At 51.6% G+C, this 20,233-nt stretch overlaps 1 protein-coding gene across 1 annotated transcript in view; it reads left to right on the top strand.

Moving 5' to 3' along the window:
* The window catches only part of NCKAP5L (NCK associated protein 5 like), a 48,624-nt gene extending 29,120 nt beyond the window's left edge, over nt 1-19,504 (top strand). The window contains exons 2-13 of the mRNA XM_063119773.1: nt 2,346-2,415; nt 4,112-4,216; nt 5,149-5,217; nt 5,321-5,359; nt 7,004-7,117; nt 7,910-8,023; nt 9,439-11,540; nt 12,313-12,475; nt 12,610-12,688; nt 15,876-16,193; nt 17,135-17,274; nt 19,013-19,504. Coding sequence (XP_062975843.1) covers nt 4,115-4,216; nt 5,149-5,217; nt 5,321-5,359; nt 7,004-7,117; nt 7,910-8,023; nt 9,439-11,540; nt 12,313-12,475; nt 12,610-12,688; nt 15,876-16,193; nt 17,135-17,274; nt 19,013-19,249 — 3,477 coding nt within the window. The 5' untranslated portion in view covers nt 2,346-2,415; nt 4,112-4,114 and the 3' untranslated portion in view covers nt 19,250-19,504. The remainder of the gene's footprint in view (nt 1-2,345; nt 2,416-4,111; nt 4,217-5,148; nt 5,218-5,320; nt 5,360-7,003; nt 7,118-7,909; nt 8,024-9,438; nt 11,541-12,312; nt 12,476-12,609; nt 12,689-15,875; nt 16,194-17,134; nt 17,275-19,012) is intronic.
* The last annotated feature ends 729 nt before the right edge of the window (nt 19,505-20,233 follow it).

The following is a 20,233-nucleotide window of genomic DNA, read 5'->3' as shown; positions in this document are numbered from 1 at the left end:
ATGGGTTCTGCTGTTTCTCATCTGAGAGGGAAGGTTTCCCTTAGCAGTAGTTCTATGCCTCAAAAAAAAAAAAAAAAAAAAAAAAAAAAAAAACAGAAAAGAAAAAGAAATTCTGCACCAACAAATTCCAGACTCGGCACGTTATGCTAATGCGTTTAATTTGCAGGCTTCATTTTGTACCGTGCTCCTCCCAAGCTCCAGCTCCTGCCTTGGTCCAGCAAAGCCACAGATATGCTGAATGAACATATTGTTGTCTCCGATTCAGAGATTTCTGGCTTTCTTTTCTAGCTTCGTGGTGAACTTCATAGACTTCCTATGGAGTTAGTTTTCAACTCTTAAAAACTGGGAAGATCCCCTGTACCCACTTGATTGGACTTCTAGAAATTCAAGGTGGATACTTAGAAAATTAAAAACGTTTGCAAAGCTCTGCTAAAAAACTTGATGCTACTCATCCCCTGTGTGTGTGTGTGTGTGTGTGTTTGCACGCCAGTCCTACTTGAGAGCAAGGGACCCATCTCTCACCTTCAAAAGTGTGGTGTAGTGGCTGTAGTGTTGGATATAGGTTTGGGTGGCCTGGGTTCAAAGGCCAGTTCAGTCATGAAGCTCACTGGATTACTTTGGGCCATTTACCAACTTGGACTGGGCTATGCTGCTCTGAGCATGAAGGAAGGACAAGATTTTTTTTAAAAAAAAAACTGGAAAAGTGTGTTAGATCCAGACAGCTCACTGCTGGTGTTAAGCAAGACCTGTATTGGTAGTGGCAATGGCCTTGATGCTAATGCTGTCCAAGACTGGTGATAGGGTACATGATTCGTGGATACCCTCCTTGCCATTTCCAGTTTATGCAGCCTCCCTCAACCTGATGCCCTCCTGATGTTTGGGGCTGCAATTCCCATCAGCCCCAGCCAGCATTACCAGTCGTCAGGCACCTTTGGGGGGCCCAAGGTGGAGGACGGCGGAGTTCAAGGATCTCAAATCGCATGGCTGTGAATCTCTGCCTGAATCATAAAAAGTGCTGACAGTCAGAATAGATTGTACTGGAGTAGGTTGAAGATGGTCTTTCTCCAGTGTTAGCCCTACTTAGAGTAGTCACATTGAAATTAGTGGGATTTAAGTCAGTCTAACTTTGTATACAACCGAATTTATCACCTTATATAAGCTCTATATCCATAGAGACTTTTTTGGGTTTGCAGGTAAGCATGATATAAGCATTACAAATTTTATTGCAAGTTTTCTTGGGTCTTTTTTTTTCTTAAAGAGAGAGACGACTAAGAAATGCAGTAAAAGAATGAATGAATGAATAAATAAATAAGGTGTTACCCTGCTGAATTCGACCACAAGTCCACCTTGTCCAGGATTCTGCCTCTTAACAGTGGCTGGACAAAATGCTTTTGGAAAGCTTGCCAGCCAAATATGCTGGGAAATGAAATCCTATGCTTTTTGTCTTTGCGTTTTGGGAACTGGGTATAGCCTGAAAATGGAAGCTCTGTCTGTGGTTATTTATGATTATTAGCCATTAGTAGATCTATTGTCCATGAATTGTCTTTTTTTAAAAAAAGGGGAAAAAGCCACCTATGGTCATATGACAGGACGATGCATAAATGATTGCTGGGTTCAGTTGTTACTCTCCAGGTTGGGGAGTTCCAATAACAGAGGGATTGTGGTTTGAATCTGCGTGTCCGGACTCCCCAGAGACAAGGCCTGTGGTCTGCCCACAATTGCATTAAACCTGAGAATGATTTTTTTTGGGTTGCACTTTGTAAAGGGCTGCATAGCTAGGGTGACCATATGGAAAGGAGGACAGGGCTCCTGTATCTTTAACAGTTGTATAGAAAAGGGAATTTCAGCAGGGGTCATTTGTATTCCTGCCACACCTAATGAAATTTCATCACAAGAATTAAAGCTGCAGGAGCCCTGCCCTAATGACCAGAAACAAAAGAGGGCAGGGCTCCTGCAGCTTTAACTGTTGTGAGGAAGAGGGGATTTCATCAGGTGCTACATGCATACAAATGACACCGGCTGAAATACCCTTTTCTATACAACTGTTAAAGAGACAGGAGCCCTGGCCTGCTTTCTATATGGTCACCCTATGCATAGCCATTACCACTAAAGCAGAGTGAGAATGGCCAAGGGAAAGTTTTTGGTTGAAGAGGAACATGGAGGGGCCCTTGTGCTAAAAATACCGTTTTGTAGATTTCAGCATATTCCACTTCCCTTCCTGAGTTTCTGACGTGCCTCTGTAAGGCGGCGGTCCCTGGTTGGGTGCTTTGGCTCTAAGTCCATCCTTGATCCTCGGTGGAATCGCCAGCGTTTTTATAATCTGTTTGGCTTTGCTTCTCTTTTAGGTAAGAGTAACAACAGAAGTCTTGGAGACTTGGCCAGGAATTGTGTCTACTGCCGGGTCCTTAGAGAAAGGTAAGGGAAAGGCTGATGCAGAGTCAGGCCAAGACATTTCATTGCCTGAGGCAGAAAATCTCGTGAGAATCGCCCCCACGAATGAACAAAACCCACTTTCCATCAGGAAGCTCTCCTGAGCAACCATCCTTGAAACAAACACGAGGCCTGCAAGAGATCTATTTTATATATTTGTTTATTTTAGTATATTTATATAATTCTTCCCATTTTTAAACATCCCAGAGTGGTTCACAACAAATTACCAAACAATCTAAAAGTGCAACAGTGTTCAGACAAGTTAACAGTTGGGAAAAGCCCGGGTAAACAACTACATTTTTAATCACCGTTGAAAGCATGTGATCATTGGTGCCTGGCATAGCGCAGAGGGGAGGGCATTCTAGAGGGAGGTTCCACCACAGAGAAGCCCTGTTGCTACCAGATGGAATCTGCAGGATGTGGCATGTACAGCAAGGCCTCCCTTGAAGATCGTAGTGGTCTAACACGTCTATAGAGGGGGAGAAGATCTTCAGGGTAACCTGGTCCTAAGTTGTTCAGGGTTTTATATGTCAGTAATAATACCTTGATCCTGGCTCGGTAGCAAACTACTGCGTTTGTGTGTCAGAACTTCGGCTTGTGGTCAGGTCAGCCTTCCACCTGAGGTGACTGCTGCACTTTGCCTCACTGTTAGAGTGACCATATGGAAAGGAGGACGGGGCTCCTGTATCTTTTACAGTTGTATAGAAAAGGGAATTGCAGCTGGTGTCATATGTATGCATGCAGCCCCTGGTGAAATTCCCTCTTCATCAAAACAGTTAAAGCTGCAGGAGCTCTGCCCTCTTTTGTATCTGGTTAAGAGGACGGGGCTCCTGCAGCTTTAACTGTTGTGATGAAGAGGGAATTTCACCAGGGGATGCATGCATTCAAATGACACCTGCTGAAATTTACTTTTCAATACAGCTGTTAAAGACACATGGTGGGCCTGCTTTTGGGATGATTCAATGGTTCATGCAGGTGGATCCTTGAGATACTGAGATAGACAGAGCTCAGTGTACCCTTTATGTAGGATCATGTAATTCAGCATCATCAACCACAAAGCAAATTGCCAGATCTCTGGGTGATTTATCTATTTATTCAGTAATTTATTTTATTAGATTTATTCAAAGCCTCATAATATAAATTTCTCTGGGCATTTCACAGGAATAAATTTGCAGTAGATCACCCAGGATTTCTCACTCCCAATTATTTAACAATAGCAACACCTTTTACTTTCTCAGATTTTGAAATAAGAACTCAGGGTGCGGGGTGGGGTAGGGGGAGACTGGGAGTGGATATTTTGTGTGTGGAAGGACTGTGTGCTTCTGGCACAAAAAACAAATTCCTGAGTTGAGGTGTACTCAAGGGTGCCCTGTTCCAGAATTAATGTCTCCGTCCACCTTTCTTCCCAAGACACTATTTTGTGCTTTTCTCCAGCTGGTGGGATCTTGGGGTTCTAGGAATAAAAAAAGTAAATCCTGCAAGCTTGACATCTGTCTAGCACTGCTGAAACTGAAAGGGCAATCTGGATGGTGAGCTGGCAGACTGTTCCTCCTTAAGTGGCCCTGTGATCAGTTAGTTCAGCTCTTTAGGCCAGAGCCAGGGAAACAGGTGAAGGGCCAAGTAGATGTGTGAGCAAGGGGCGTATAGGAAGATTAGTGATCTCTGTTATTTTTGTCCTTAGGAAATGATGTCTGAAACCAAGCTGCAGGGCGAGATGAAGCCAGAAGGAGGGAGCAGTGAGCCATTGACAACCCAGGAGCTTCTTCAGCGACTCCGGGAGCTCGAGGTACGGGATCCGGACTTGATCAGGCAGCTTAGCTCTCTCCTCAGGAGACTTGGGGACTTGCAGATTGAAGGATTGACAAAAGTAATGACTTGAGACACCGTCCTAACAATCGGGTGTGCTCTTAGCTCCCCCGCTTGCTGCAGCGTGTGTTTATTGTGCTTGTTTGGGCGAGCGATGACTGGAGGGCCGACGTGCATGGGAGGTTTAGATGAAGGAATACAGAAGCTACACAAATGACGCACTTGCTAGGAGAGGAGCAGGCCTCCGGTCAAGGGGACTGGAAACCCACAAACCCCAGATCCAAACCCAGGCCCCTGCTGCTGTGAGGTAGCCACATCTAGTCCCAAGCCTCTCGGCCTAATGGCGTCCAGACCAGACTGTGCTCTGCGCAGAAGGTGCAGGGTGACTGCTGTAGAAACAGCCTTGTGGGGCAGATGGTCTGGGCGGCTCGAGCGAGTGGGTCAGGCCATGTGTGCTTCCTCTCAATGTGGCATGTGCAAGGAGCCTGTTGCGTGAGAGGCTTGTACCCTGGGCTGGTGGGTGGCTGTGCACTCTGGGCCCACAGGGGGCAACAAACCACCTGAGTAAAGCTCCTGCTCCTGAGGGATGTTTGGCGGCCGAGGCTGTTGCCTCAACGCTTTTTATAAAGCCATGGGCTTGAACCCTGGCCCTCCAGTGTGGCAGTGTGAGGCAGCATTCCCTAACCTGCTCCCCTCTCCAGATGTGTTGGACTCCTGCTCTCAGCTGGCTGGGGATGCTGGGAGTTGTAGTCCAACACATCTGGAGGGCAACTGGTTGGGGAAGGCGGGTGTAAGGCCTTTTCCTCAGGGCCTGGATTTTGAAGCAGAGGAGGCATTCCCCTGCACAACTTCAAGAGAGGAAACCTGGACCCTGTCCCTCATGCACTGCCTGACTCTTCTCTACATCCTCAGGCGGAGAATTTGGCTCTGGCACAAGCCAATGAGAACCAGCGAGAGACGTACGAGCGCTGCCTGGATGAGGTATTGCCTTCCCTCCCTCCGGCCAGGCCTTTCTTTTGAGGCCCTGCTTGTCCTCTCAGTCTTGAAGACTTTTTACTCATACCTGCTCTTTCCTGTTCTACAGGTAGCCAATCATGTGGTGCAGGCGCTGTTAAACCAAAAGGTGAGCATCTATCCTGGGCCAGGGGTCATTGGGGAGGCGGCTGGGGATGCCCTGCTTCTAATTTGTGGGCCAATAGTGCTGATTATATAATGATAATGGAATCTCCATGGAAAATAAAGGACTTTTAGCAGACTTTTAGTGGACTTTAAAGGACTTTTAGTGGGCTTTTAAAGGACTTTTAGCAGACTTTTAGTGGACTTTAAAGGACTTTTAGCAGGCTTTTAAAGGAGTTTTAAAGGACTTTTAGCGAACTTTTAAAGGACTTTTAGTGGGCTTTTAAAGGACTTTTAGTGGGCTTTTAAAGGACTTTTAACAGACTTTTAGCGGACTTTTAAAGGACTTAGTGGGCTTTTAGCGGACTTTTAAAGGGCTTTTAAAGGACTTTTAGCGAACTTTTAAAGGACTTTTAGTGGGCTTTTAAAGGACTTTTAGTGGACTTTTAAAGGACTTTTAGCAGACTTTTAGAGGACTTTTAAAGGACTTAGTGGGCTTTTAGCAGGCTTTTAAAGGAGTTTTAAAGGACTTTTAGCGAACTTTTAAAGGACTTTTAGTGGGCTTTTAAAGGACTTTTAGTGGACTTTTAAAGGACTTTTAGCAGACTTTTAGAGGACTTTTAAAGGACTTAGTGGGCTTTTAGCGGACTTTTAAAGGGCTTTTAAAGGACTTTTAGTGGACTTTTAAAGGACTTTTAGTGGACTTTTAAAGGACTTTTAGCGGACTTTAAAAGGACTTTTAAAAGGCCCAGGGAATTGAGTGGGACTTACTGTTGACTAAAGACGCATAGGATCAGGCTATATGGATGACTTCACCTCCCACCCCCCAACCATGATGCTACAATTCTGCCCTGTTTTTGGATTGATTTCCATTGGTCAGCACATGGAATTTCTGTGCTGTTTTTGCTTGTTTGTGGTGTATAGCTCCTCTCACAACTAGTAGAATCCTAATAAATACCACATTTGCCTAATTTGCATTACTTGTGAAGGGTTGTAGAATTCAGCTCTCTTTAGTGCAGAATTTGTGTTTATGTCAATGAGAAATTTTGATCTCTGCTTAATTTAGTTGGACCCAAAAGAGACAAACCCTATTGACTCACTGGGCATGATAGAGGATTTATATATACATACACACATATATAATATTCCTCCTTTCCACTAAAATAGTGCTCACGGCAACAGAAAAAATGGCGAATGTATTATTAAAACACTAAAACCCAAATAAAGATCATAGAATCATAGAATAGCAGAGTTGGAAGGGGCCTACAAGGCCATCGAGTCCAACCCCCTGCTCAGTGAAGGAATCCACCTTAAAGCATCCCCGACAGATGCTTGTCCAGCTGCCTCTTGAAGGCCTCTAGTGTGGGAGAGCCCACAACCTCCCTAGTAAAAGTGAATTGATTAGAAAGAAAGAAAGAAAACGAACAACACCAACCAGATTAGAAACCCAGTTGAAAATAAATCTGTTTAGCTGGCACAAGCTGGCCTGAACAAAAATGTCTTTGGAAGGATAGCAGAAGACAGATCCAGACCGGCCTCTCTGCTCCCAGAGCCTGAGAGCAGCCAAGAAGGGAAGGTTAAGGGAATGGTGCAGCTACCCCCTGTGGCCGGCTTGTAGGGTGAAACTCACGGACACCTCCTCTTTCCTCAGGACCTTCGTGAGGAATGCATCAAGCTGAAAAAACGGGTCTTTGATCTCGAGCGACAAAACCAGGCCCTCAGTGACCTCTTTCACCAGAAGCTGACCTCTGGCTCTCTCTCCCAGGTAGGTCCTCTTCCTCGGTTTTTGGCTTTGCTCAACTTTGTTCCTCTTGGCAACTCTGCTTCCTTGCCTGTCCTGCTATTTTGCCCTTGAAATTCAGGCCTCTTCTTTGACCCTGAGTGTGTCCTTTGTCTGACCATATGGGGCCTTCCCCGATTGTTTATCATGCTTCCCCCAAATCTTTCTAGGCTATGTCTAACTGGAGCAACCTAGCCACCTTTCCATATAACACTGCTGTGGAGTTGGCTAGACCTCAGTCATTGGGGAATTCCACACGGGCCCCCTCTCTAATACCCAAGCACATGTGTGTATGTTCATGTGCACTTGTGCAGACAGTGCCACGGGAGCTGCTTCCCCATGGTGCAACCACACCCTGTAGAGGAATATGTGCGAATCTGCTAACCACGCGGAACGGACCCGTCCTCGTTCATGCGTTAGGTCAGCCTTCCCCAACCGGATGTCCTCCAAATGGGTTGGACTACATCTCCCAGCATGGCTCGGCTGGGGGATGATGGGAGGTGTAATCCAACCTGTCAGGGGATGCACCAGGTTGAGGACTTCTGGGTTCAGGTGATTGGCGGTCTCCACATGGTGACCGTCAGGGGTGAGCATGTTGCGTTGTGATTCATACATGCTCCCAAGCAGTGTGGGATTGTGCTTTGGGGAAACGGCTTCCGCCCTCCTCTGTGTGTGTGTGTGTGTGTGTGTGTGCGTGGTAGGGCCATGGGCTCATGCATATCTGGTGCCTTCATGTGGTTCTGTGGAGGCCATCCATGACGTTAATTCTCTCCCCAGCTCCCAGCTCACCCTGCTTCCTTGCTCTCGGATGCGTCCTCCAGCTCCCAGCCAGGCGCGGTAGAGAAGCTCCCAGCTGCCTTTCCTCTGGGGCGCTGCATCTTGCAGAGAGAGGTAGGTTCTGCAACCCTTCCTTCGCCCACCAAGTCCTGGATTCCCTGCAAGGACAGAGCTGCTGCTGCTGCTGCTGCGGCTTTCCCCATCAGCCAGCCAGCTCCTCAGTTGCATCATGTCTTTTAGCCACTCCAGAGAGTGAAGGTGTACGTTTCTTGGCAGAGGGCCCAGAGCCATTAATTGCTGCATTGCTGCACAGCTCGGCACTCTGTATCCTTTAGGCGCAGCAAACGTTTCAAGGTGCCAGGCTCTACACCTCTCAGTGAAGGATGGGAGTTTCGGATGCTGCCCGATTTCTTCAAAGTAGGAGACAAGATCTGAGAAGAATTGTTGTCACCGCCCCGAAAGAGAACTTTGGGCTTTCTTCCCCGCCCCCCCCCCCCCTAGCTGGGGAAGCATTTTGGCAGAAGTGCTTGGAATGGGCGAGAAAGCGTCCCAGTTAGCCAGCAGCAGGATGGAGGGGGAAGGGCAAGGCAGGGCAACCTAAGACGAACCCTGCTGGATCAGACCAAGGGTCCATCCGGTCCAGCACTCTGTTCACACAGTGGCCAGCCAGCTTTCAACCAGCCATGTACCCTCCCACCCATGTTCCCCAGCAACTGGTATACGTAGGCATACTGCGTTTGACACTAGAGGTAGCAAGAGGTATCACGACTAGTAGCCATTGATAGCCTTCAGGAATTTATCCAACCTCCTTTTAAAGCCATCCAAATTGGTGGCCATCACCACATCTTGCGGTAGCAAATCCCATAGTTTTAGTTATGCACAGTGTGAAGAAAACCTTCCTTTTATCTGTCCTGAATGTCCCATGGGATGACCCTGGGTTCCCTCTCCACATTCTTCGCACCATAGCATGGCAGGACGATCCCCCTGGCGCCAGATGCTGGTGGGGGAAAGCAGAGAGTGGGAGCCTGGGCTTTCAGCAGATCCGCATGACGGAAGACGAGGGTCAAAATGTCTGGGATTGGAAAGGGCAGCGCAGCTTCATCCTGTGGGATTTCCATTCAGCTCCCGCATCCTTTGATGGTTGTGCTGAATCCGTGCCGCAAGGATGATGGAGCCACGGTGTGGGTCGAACGCACGCTTCGTGTGAGTAAGGCCACGGCTCCGTGGCAGAGCAGCCGCCTTGCATCCGGAAGCCCTCGGGTTCAATCCCCGGTGCCTCCTGCTAAAAGGCTCTTGGGTAGCAGCCAGTTGAAGACCCTCCCCTGCCTGTGGGTCAGAGGACATCGTGTTGAGCAGGATCCACCCATAGGCAGACCTAGGCTGAGGCGATTTCCTGTTTTTCTCTAACACAGTCTTGGATACAGACAAAACTAGTGTGTGGTATGTTGGGCGGGGAAGCCTAGAGATTGGGAATGGAAACAGGGCCTTTTTTCATGTAGCCCCCCCTCTTTCTTTTTGATTCCCCTCAGGTCATCTCAGAGGAGCAGTATGTTGGCACTCCTGGGTCCAGCCCCCAGGCCCTGGAGGCTCTGTCCCCGTTCCTGCGCAAGAAGGCCCAAATCCTGGAAGTGCTTCGCTCCCTGGAAGAAATGGACCCCCTGCTGGCCTTTCCCTCCCCGTGGAGAGACCCCAGGCAGCCTGGCTCCCCAGAAGGGGTGACCGCTGAAGCCTGGCCATGCCTGCTTTTGGCTCAGGGGGAAGGCGTGCCCAGGCAGCCTCCGCTGAAGGGGGAGGGCAGCTCCTCCTCCTCCTCGGATGAGGCCGGTGAAGCTGATCCCCTGGAGAAAGGCCACCCCAGGCAGGCGCTGCTGAGCACTCTGGCCGAGCACAAGCTGGGCTTGGGGGACGTGGAGACGTACCTGCAGCATGTCCTGAGGGAGGCAGGTGACAGCGCCCTGCTGAACGGGGAGCCCGGGGCCCCCTGCCTGATGGACGGCTCAGAGGGCCGGGTCAGCAGCTACAAGCACATCCAGGCGGTCAGTTGCCTGGAGGCCCTGGGCCCCCCCTCCACCTGCAGGGAGCCGGCTTACCTCGGGGTGCTAGTGCCAGACGAGGGCAAGGACCAGGGGCGGCCAGGCCCGCCCATCCCCTCTCCTTCCAAGGTGCTCAAGTTGCTGAAGATGCCGCCGCCCCCCAGCCCGGCTGCCCTGCGCCTCAGCCCCCAGCTCACTCGCAGCTCCAAAATCCCATGCCGTAGCAACACGTACGAGGTGTACCACTCTCCCACGCCCAGCCGCAAGGGCTCCCCTGACAGCCCCTTCCCCTCCGACTCCAGCCTCGCAGGGGGGCATCCCTCCCCCAAGGCGGGGCGGCACCTCGTCCCTTTGCCCCCCAAAGTCACGCCCACCTCCCCAGATCCATTTGGCTACCACAAGCCCCACGACTACGAGAACATCTTGGAGCTGTCCCTCAGCAGTGCTGTGGGCTCTCATGCCCACTCCCCCCGAGACACCAAGCTGGACGTGCCTGAAGCGCTGCCGTCCGCCTGCCGCTCAGCCCCTCTTCGGGCCGGCCCGGCCAGCGAGGTCTCCCTGGAGCCCTGCCCTTTTGTGGGTGGCCAGGAAAAGCCAGGCCCCGAGAGCAGGCACTCTCCGCCTCTCGCTCGCCGCAACCCCAACGGCTCCAAGAGAGTTGCCAACGGCCCGAGCAAGCGGACACCTGAGGTGGCCAACATGCCCTTCAAAGAACGGCTGACCGTGCTGGGGAGGCTGAAGGGAACTGAGGGGAAGGAGTCGGTCAGCTTTGAGAAGGGGAGGGCTCCTGCCCACCCCTGCGAGCGTGTTGAGGGCCTGGCTGAGGCCCACCCCAGGCTGGGCACTGGGAGCAGTAGCCTCAAGCACCACGAGCCGTGCCACGGGGGCGAGCCGGCACCTCGGTGCTACTCCTCTCACTCTGTCGGCTCTCGTGGGAATGACCCCGAGCACCACGTCTCCAAGAGCCGTCTGCTGGGGACGCCGGCTACAAGGAATCCCGCCAAGCCCCCGCCGCCCGGGAAGAACGCCAAAAGCCCTCACGGGAGTCCCACCAAGCTACCTTCCAAATCCCCCACTAAGCCCTCGGCACAGGAGCCCAAGCCGTGCCCCCCGCCGGCCAAACCCCCTGCTAGCATGGGACGCAAGAACCCGCCTTGCCCCGAGCCCACCAAGGGCAAAGCAGGGCCTCCAGCCAGCATTGAAGAGAAGGTGATGAAAGGCATTGAGGAGAACGTCCTGCGGAGGCACAAAGGGGGCCCGGGGGCTGGCGAGGCAAAGCAGAAGAACTCGAGCGGCCTAGCCAGCTGGTTCGGCCTGCGCAAGAGCAAGCTGCCCGCCCTCAGCCGGAGGCCGGAGGCCCCCAAAGCCAAGGAGGGCAAGCTGGTCTCGCGCAGAATGGAGGCCGAGAGCCTCAACATCTCCAAGCTTATGGAGAAGGCGGAGGACCTGCGCAAAGCGCTGGAGGAGGAGAAGGCCTACATCAACGGGTTGGCTCTGGACAAGCCCCGGCCCCACGCTTGTGACGCCGGCCACAGCCAGCTCACCCTCATGTACCAGGAGGTGACGGCCGAGAACTTCATGCAGCAGCTGCTCAACCGGTAGGTGGCCGGGAGGGGGGGGGGGGAATGGGTCCGGGAGGCCATCTGTCTGAGCGTTCTTAAGTCAGAGGTGAAATGACGAGTCTCCTCCACAAAAATAAGACCCTGTGCTTAGGTGATTGGCAGCGTTTCATCCTGCTCCAGCCCTGAGATCCAGATTTGCATAGAACAGAGGGGATTGGTGGGGGGGCAGATCCTGGGAGATGAGTGGGGCGAGGTAGCAAGTAGCAGGTGGGGCGAGGTAGCAAGTAGCTGTGTAGAGCGCTGGAGCTCTCTTACATGAGACCTGGAAGCTCTGCTCTCCCCTTCCTAATCTCGAAGCCTTTACCAGATGCCGCCCATTGTTTCCAAGCTGCGTTTCACATTCATGAGGTCTAGAAACCCCCTTCCCCTTCCCTTTAAAAAAACAAAGTTGCAGTTCTCTGGATGCCAGATTCTGTGCTTGTGTAGCAAACCACCAGGATCCAGAGAATCGGCACTTCAGCAGAGGCGAGCAGCTGTGGGCCTGAGAACTGGGATTCCTGGGTTTTGCCATGAGGGGTGTGCTGTGGGGGAACACGGGTGGCAGTGGGGTAGAGTTTGCTGGGCTTCATGGGTTGTGCCTTTGAGCTTTGGCGGCCCAGGTGCTGCCTAGAGAGGCTCTCCCTCTTGCCTTCTTTCCCTCGGTAGAAGGGGCTGAGATGTGTAAGCGGCAGTTGCCCAAGAGGGGAGGGGAGGTTCAGGGAGGGGAGGAGGAACGGCTTGATGGTTCCCGTCTCTGCCCCTGCTGCAGGGTGGATGGGAAAGAGGCCCCCTTCGAGACACACCTGGAGCAGAAGAACGAGCTGCAGGGCCTGCAGCGAGGCCTGCGCGAAGCCAAAGACCCCCGCCTAATCCGGCCTCCACGCAACGGCATCGTGGGCCACCTCCATGCTTGTCCGGAGGCCCCCGCCAAGGTGAGCCGGGCTTGGCCACCGCCAGACTTCTCTCGTCCTCTGGGTGTTCTCCGCCATTGGTGGCGCCCTGGGGCCCATGTCCGCCCCCAGCTCTCGGGGTCCTCGCTTACCCAGTTTCCCTGCTTCCCCCGCAGCTTCGTGATGCCACTTTGCAGGAGGAGATCCCGTCCGACGACAGCCTGGCCGAGTCGGTGACCTCCCAGCACTTCGTGGGTGAGCTTTATGGCGCAGGGGGTGGGGGCAACTTCAGGCCCACGTGCTGAATCCGGCCCTCTTGGGGTCCCAATCCAGCCCCTTTCCCCTGAACACGGTGGTTTTCCTGGCTTTTGTGCAGTTTTTCCCCCAGTCGAAAAGGTTGAAATGCCTCACTGGGAGCTTAAGGACTCGCTTACGCTAAAATATGGTGGTATTTTTGGTCCCACCCCTTTTGCCTTTGGCCACACCCCCTCACCTTCAGCCCTCCCACCAGTGGAATGTGCCCCCCCAAGACGTTTTCTGACATTAAATTTGGCACTTGGTCCACAAAGAGGTGCCCCTTCCCCGTTTTGTAGGATATTTTGTAGGATATTCATTCAGAAGAGCTTGACCAGAAGGAGCCTCCAGGGAGTTGTTCAGTGCTGCTTTTACCTCAGCAGGGTGCTAAAATGGGAAGGGAGAGCAGCCAGGTCAACTGGGGAACAGATGCTGCTCTTATGCAGGAGGCTTCAGTGCTGTATTTCTGTACCATTCACGTCCTTCTTAAAGCGCAAGGTAAACCCTGCTTGTTCCCCACAGGCAGAAGCAAGTTTGGTGGAAGCCCTGTTTATTTATTTATTTTTATTTATTTATTTTATTACATTTTATACCGCCCCATAGCCGAAGCTCTCTGGGCGGTTTACAACAATTAAAAATAGTAAACATTAAAAGTATACAAAAATTTAAAAAACATAAAAACAGTATAAAAACAACAGTATCCATTTAAAAACAACAATTCTGGGGTCCATTAAAAATAAACTTAACATTGTTAAATGCTGTTAAAATGCCTGGGAGAAGAGAAAAGTCTTGACCTGGCGCCGAAAAGATAACAATGTTGGTGCCAGGTGAGCCTCATCGGGAAGATCATTCCACAGTCGGGGGGCAACCACTGAGAAGGCCCTCTCCCTTGTTGCCATCCTCCGAGCTTCCCTCAGAGTAGGCACTCGGAGGAGGACCTTAGATGTTGAGCGCAGTGTACGGGTAGGTTCATGTCAGGAGAGGCGTTCCATCAGGTATTGCGGTCCCAAGCCATGTAGGGCTTTATAGGTTAAAACCAGCACCTTGAATTGGGCTTGGAAACATATAGGCAGCCAATGCAAGCGGGCCAGAATCGATGTTGAGGATATTCCCATCACTTTTTGCAAAATTGTACTCCATGCAGACACAGGAAGTGGCTGCCATAGAGAATGGCTTCCCAGAGGGGAAATTTCTGTGCTGAACAGAAACCTCTTGGGGAGATCTGGAGGGGCCTACTCCAGGAACTTTCTCATGAGGGGAAAAAAATCTGTTTAGGAATAGACGAGTTTATTCTTGAAGAGCTGTATTAGCTGGTGGGGGAGGGTCTTCAAGATGACACTTTTATCATGAAGTCACCCTGCCTCATTCCTGGAATATCACAGGGTTTTCAGATGTTGGCCTAATCTACACCAGATGCAGGAAGAGAAAGGAAACCCCGTGAGGGAGTGAAAAAACAAGCCGAAGGCAGGGGCGGAACCAAGGATAATCTTGCAAAATATTTGTATGAAAAAGGGTTTAATGAAGGTGCCTATGCATTTCGGACAAAAAACGTCCTTCCTCAGGGCTTATTCAACAAGGTTTTTGCAGTTGTCTGCTCTGCAAAAACCTTGTTGAATAAGCCCTGAGGAAGGACGTTTTTTATCCGAAACGCGTAGGCACCTTCATTAAACCCTTTTTTTATACAAATAATATTTTGCAAGATTATCCTTGGTTCCGCCCCTGCCTTCGGCTTGTTTTTTCACTCCCTAATCTACACCAAGCAGGATATTGCAGTATGAAAGCGGTATATAAAAGGCAGGAGCCACACCAAGCAGGATATAGCAGTATGAAAGTGGTATATGGCATGTGTCAATGGGCCCCAACAGTTGTCAGTGCACTTCAATACTGCTATAAAGCAGTAGTGCAGCTCCTGGCTTTTATATCCCCCTTTCATAACGCTGCCATAGTGCAATATCCTGCTTGGTGCAGATTAGGCCATTGTCTCCCACTTGTAATTCTCCTGTACTTTCCCATTGTTTCTTCCATCTTTTTTGCTTACCAGAAAAGAACCCATTAAGGAAACAAAGAGGGAATAATTGGAGAAAGGCTTTTGATTGGTAGTGCCAAAGGAAGCACCCTCCATCATTTTTTTGATGTTTTGGTTTAACCTCTCTCTTTTTAAAAAAAAAAAACCCTGCAATCATTCTAATTTGTATGTATGTTGGATATTGAATTAATGAAGAAAGGTAATTTCAATGTCCTTTTTAGCATAGCAGTTCAAGACTTTGGGTGCTCCTGCTTACTTCTCATTTTTACTGAAGCGAATCGAGGTTTTTGTTAAACAGACGTTAAGAGTTTCGGCGATGTGGCTGGAAGTCTTGTTTTGCTGGATTTTCTTTCTTGTTCTGGGAGAAGAGGGGATCCATGAAGAGTGGGGGGGGCGGGGCGGGGGAGGGACAGGTGAAAGGCAGAGAAACGGCTGGACGGGGTTTCCCAGCTCAAGGAGGTTGGGGATGAGAAGGACACATGTAGATCTCCTGCCTGAGCCCTCCTCTAAGGGAGCTAGGATGCAGCCAAGGAGCCAGGAGTCCCGTGTTCTAATTCAGAAGGGTGTAATTCCAGGTGTGGGCAGGTTTGTTGGACTCCAACCACTGTCATCCCTGACCGTTGACCATGCTGGCTGGGCTGGTGAGAGTTGGGAGTCCAAAAACAGCTCGAGGGCCACTGGTCCCCCACCATTCCTTGATTTACACCCGAGGTGCAGAAGCCCAAATCTGCCCCCTCCCCGGGGTTCCCCATGAGGCCACGCCCCTTCCCCAGGCCACACCCCCTTCCCGCCAATCACCCATTCTTGGATGGTTTCCCGACTTTGAAGCAATTTCCCCCCTCATTCTCAGAGGTTGAAGTGCCCCTCCGAAGGCTTAGTGACTGGCAGAAAGAGCTTCAAGCTATAATATGCCGGCGGTTTTTGGCCTTCTGAGCCCTGTTCCTTTCGCCTTGGGCTCCGCCCACCGTTGGCATATAGTCTCTGACAACCTCTGCGAAATGAAACGTGACCCTTGGGCTGAAAGGCACCACGAAGCCCCTGATGCCCGTCCTTGAGAGGGTCAAGGAGAGGGGAAGGCCTCGGAGGCTCACCCCTCGCCGTCGCTTCTGCTTTCTCCCACAGTGTGCAGCTCCCTGACGCGGACTCTGGACAGTGGCATTGGCACCTTCCCACCGCCCGACTACTGCAGCGGGACGCCCTGTAAGAGCGTGCCTAAGCTGAGGCCGAGACTTGACCCTCCACCAGCTGGCCCTTTCCCAGCTCGGGGCCCCCCGCCTGTCACCCGGGTGCCCCGCAAAGCCCGGACGCTGGAGCGGGAGGTGCCCAACCCAGAGGACCTGCTGGGGCCCAGCAAGCACCAAAGCATGCCAGCCTTCCACGGCATCTTAACCAGCGCGGAGCCGTCCCCCGGGCATCGCATTCGCAGGGGCTGCCCGGAAGGTTTGTACCTTTTGAAAGGAGTTTGTGGTCGGACGGGTTTTAAGCCCAAGCGGGGTGGCTTGCGCACTTTTGGAGGTCCGTTGGGAGCAGCAGCAGACACACCCTTCCAGATACCGACATTGCGATCAGGTCCTGGCATTTTCTTCTTCTTCTTTTCAAATATTTTTTATTGAGCTTTCCTATAAAAAAATACGGATCCAAAACATATTCTTTCATTATAAACATATAAACCAAGACAAAGCAATCGCTGGGCATCTTAGCTTTCTAGAATTAAATTATTTTCCAGTTTAATTTCAGGATTCCAAGTTTACGTAAAAATGAAACGCCTTCATTTGTAAATCATTATTAATTACGTTCATTCATTTATATGCTCTGGCATTATCAAAGAGGATTCTGGTCCATTTTTCAGGGTGGTTTTCCGATAGATAAAAGGGTTCTTTGCCTCAGGTTCTTACAGATTACGGTTGTCGTAATCTGAGAATGGTTCCAGTGGTCATTTATTATTATATTATTGTGGAGACCTGCCTTAGTCATGGGAAAGGCAAGAGGGACTGGAACTTCCTCTGGGCGAAGGAGTCCCGTTTGGTAAATGCTGAAAGTTCGCCCTTGGAATATCATTGTCTCTCATTTCCAAGTGTTCATCCCCCACATTTGTGCAAATATTTTTGGGGAGGCGTGTGCTCATGAGGGCTTAGAAACCTGCTATTTTCGCTAGAAATATATTCTGAGTTTGCATTTCCACCACTGCGTGAGGGTTGAAATCTCTTAGTAGGAAAAAACACACGTCAGAAGATGTCTCTTTCTCTCTCTCTCTCTCTCTCTCACACACACACACACGTCCCTTGACCCCCGACCCATCTCACTTCCTGTTGTGCCCCCTCAGAGCGGGTGAGGTTAGCTCCACTTGTGCTAAGGATTCCATCTCTGTCTTCCCCTCACAGATCTCTGCAGTGAACCCAGCAAGCCGCGACATGCCCAGCAGAGCAAGAACTGGACTTTTCCCAATGCCAAAGCATCTGCTGGTACCGATCCCTTCCTCTGTTCCCCTCATGGGCTGGAGGGGCTTCATGGTTCTGCAATGGTAGGTTGGGAACAATATATATTGGGGGCGATGGAGAAGAGGTCACGGGCGAGAGGCCCAGGTTAGGGTTTGACTTGTTGCTATGGCAACAGGGCCAGCTGGGCTTCCAACAGGCCCCCATGCACAAGGGCAGTTGTGTGTCAAAGGCCTAGTCTTGTTAGCACCCGTCGTGGCTTGCAGTGTCATCCACGTTGGCGAGTGGTGGCGAGCGCCGTGGAGAGGAACAAATTTGTGATTACATTTCGGAACCTGACTGGAACGGCTGTTTCCTTAAGAAGCTGCTAACCATTCTAAGTCAGGTGTCCTAACAAAAACTGTGCGGTGGAGGGTGGTACAGGAAACGGATGGGATAGAAGTAATCCTCTCTGTGGGTAGCTGTCTAGCAGGCTCCGTTTTCATGTGGCTGGCGTGGGTTGCAAGATTCGCAGCAAAGTTAAAAGGCTTGCTGTTCTCCCTCTGATAATCAGGATAAAATCTACCACTGCGTTTGTAACGTTAAGGGTCTTTCTTGTGGTTACTTCCCTGTATCTCATAAGAAGCAGGGATCGAGGTGCTTCTGGTGTGTGTGTGTGTGTGTGTGTGTGTGTTTGAGAGAGAGAGAGACTGACTTACATAATCTAAAAACGGTTTGGAGAAGACTCATCTCTTGTTTCTTGTAGTGGTTGAGTTACTTGTCTCTCCCCATCCCATTTTTAATTGTCACCACTGATTTGTTACCAGAAGGCGTAACTGCTGCCATGCCATGCTTTGCTCCTCCCGCCAGCCATAGCCTGGTTGGCTGAGGGGAAGAGGATGGGGCAGGGAGCCCTGAGGCTATATTGCATTATATTTTATTCTTTTAACTGCTTGTCATCCGCCCAGAGAATGTTTGTTATTCGTCAGACTAAAAGCATCATAAATCACATAAATAACTTGAGCGCAAGGCTCCTTCCACTTCTACCCCTTGGTGCGAGGCACACAGTGGCGCTACCATCGCAAGTGTGGACTCAGCCTTGTGCCTGTATGTGGGACTGGAGCTGAGTGGTGAGGAAGGAGCAACATGGGACATCCCACTGGGAGAACGGGCTACAACTTTTAGCGGGTGCAGTTTATAAGTCCCACAGCAAGCAGGCAGGCAGGGTTCCTGTTTCTGATGGCATGTGGTTTGACAGAAGTGGCGTTGCCCAGCTGGACCCTCCATTTTACCTGCCTCTCACCGTTGCCAGAAGCTCTCCATAAACATGTAAAACCGTGCTAGAGGTGCACATGTTCCCACTGTTCCCTGAAATGGCTGGCTGGCTGTGTGAAGGAGCTTAGTCTGCATCCTTCCTGAATGGTGATGGCCAGACACTGAGGCCTCAGAGTTGCTGATGGAATAGAATCATAGAATGTGGTAGAGTTGGAAGGGGAACAAATCCAGCCCTCCTGTGGTCCCAATCTGGCCCTCCACACTTCTGCAGAAGTTCTCCAGTTCTCCTCTTTCCCCCGACCACCAATTGGTTTGCTGGATTTTGTGTAGTCTCCCCCCACCCCCAGTTTTAAAAGGCTGAAATGCCTCTCTTGAGGCTTAGTTACTGGCAATAGGAGCTCTAGGCTAACCTACGTTGGTGTTTTTGGTCATTTGGCCCTGCCCCTTCGGCCCCGCCCACCCCTGGAGTGCGGCCCCCAAGAGCTTCTCTGTGATGGGATTCGGCCCTCGGGCCGGAAGAGGCTGTGCGCCCCTCTTGCCCTAAGCCGTTCCGTCTCTCTGTCTCTGCAGGGCTCATCCTGCAGCGTCGTCGAAAGGAGACGGGCCTCGTCAGAAGGGCCTCAGGCCTCGCCAGCTTTCAGCACCAGCAGCAGCCGCACCCCCAGCGCTTCCGATGTGGGTGAGGAGGGCAGCACGGAGGCCCGCTCCAGGGATATGGGTCCGGAAGGACAGCCGGGCCTGGAGAACTCGGAGTCCCTGAGTGACTCTCTTTACGACAGCTTGTCCTCCTGCGGCAGCCAGGGCTGAGCGGGGCTGGGGGTGGGGCGGGGTGGGCTGGGGTGGGGTGGGAGGCCACCGGCTTCCTTGGCCACCACCTGCTCCTGCCCGGTGCTCCAAAGTGCCCAGCCCTTGCCTGCAGGATCCTTGCTTGATTCTCCCAAACCAAATCATGGCCCTGCACCAGAACACGATGCGTCTTCCACACCCAGCGCTCCTGCCTGTCCCCAAGCAGGGAAACGGGACTTCTGAACTGGGGGCACCAGGAGACTGTGACTGTCGAGAGGAGAGGAGAGAAGGGGGGCGAGGCGGGGCGGGTGGGAAGGAACTGGCCGTGGGCATTTCCTCCTGCTGAATGGCATTTGAACTGCTTAGCTGTGGGGGTCACGGATCCCGTGCATCAGAAGCGTGGGGGGGGGGGGAGAGATGCCTTTGGCTGGAAACTGGGGTGGGGCTCCGTCTTGCTTTGCCCAGCCACTGGCCCGCTTGGTGGGATCGTGAATTTCACGGTGGAAGAAGTTGGATCCATGGTATGCGATGGAACCTGGCCTGTGCGTTTCCTGCAAAGGGTCAGTCGCCGCTGTTCTACTGAGCGCCCATCAGCTCAGCGTCCTCGCCCTGACCTCCGTTTTGCAGGCTGGGAGGGGAAAAGGGCCGAGCGGTTGTGCCCGGGCCTCTTAAGCATCCCACCCATGCGTTTTTCTACAAGCTGCCCATTGTACCTCGTTGGCTGTGCACAGTCTTGCCTAAGCATCCTACCAGAGCCCCTTCTTACTCTTGACACTTGGGGGAGCATGTGAAACGTTGCCAAATCTAGGATTTCCCTCCACGGGTGAAGAGGAGTGGGGGGGCGCCTTCAATCCCTTCCATTCAAGAGTGCGGGTGCTGGAGTGTACCAAAAGAAGCTTGAGGGGGGGAGTGAAGGGTTGGCAAGATCGTCCCCCTGCCTCCCTCTTGTTGCAGAATCTCAGTATTATTTTGGTTCACTCCCCCCCCCCACCCGCCTGCTCCTCC

This window comes from Elgaria multicarinata, chromosome 3 (assembly GCF_023053635.1).
Source record: "Elgaria multicarinata webbii isolate HBS135686 ecotype San Diego chromosome 3, rElgMul1.1.pri, whole genome shotgun sequence".
Taxonomy (NCBI): Eukaryota; Metazoa; Chordata; class Lepidosauria; order Squamata; family Anguidae; genus Elgaria; species Elgaria multicarinata.
This window is presented reverse-complemented; position numbering and strand designations above follow the sequence as displayed.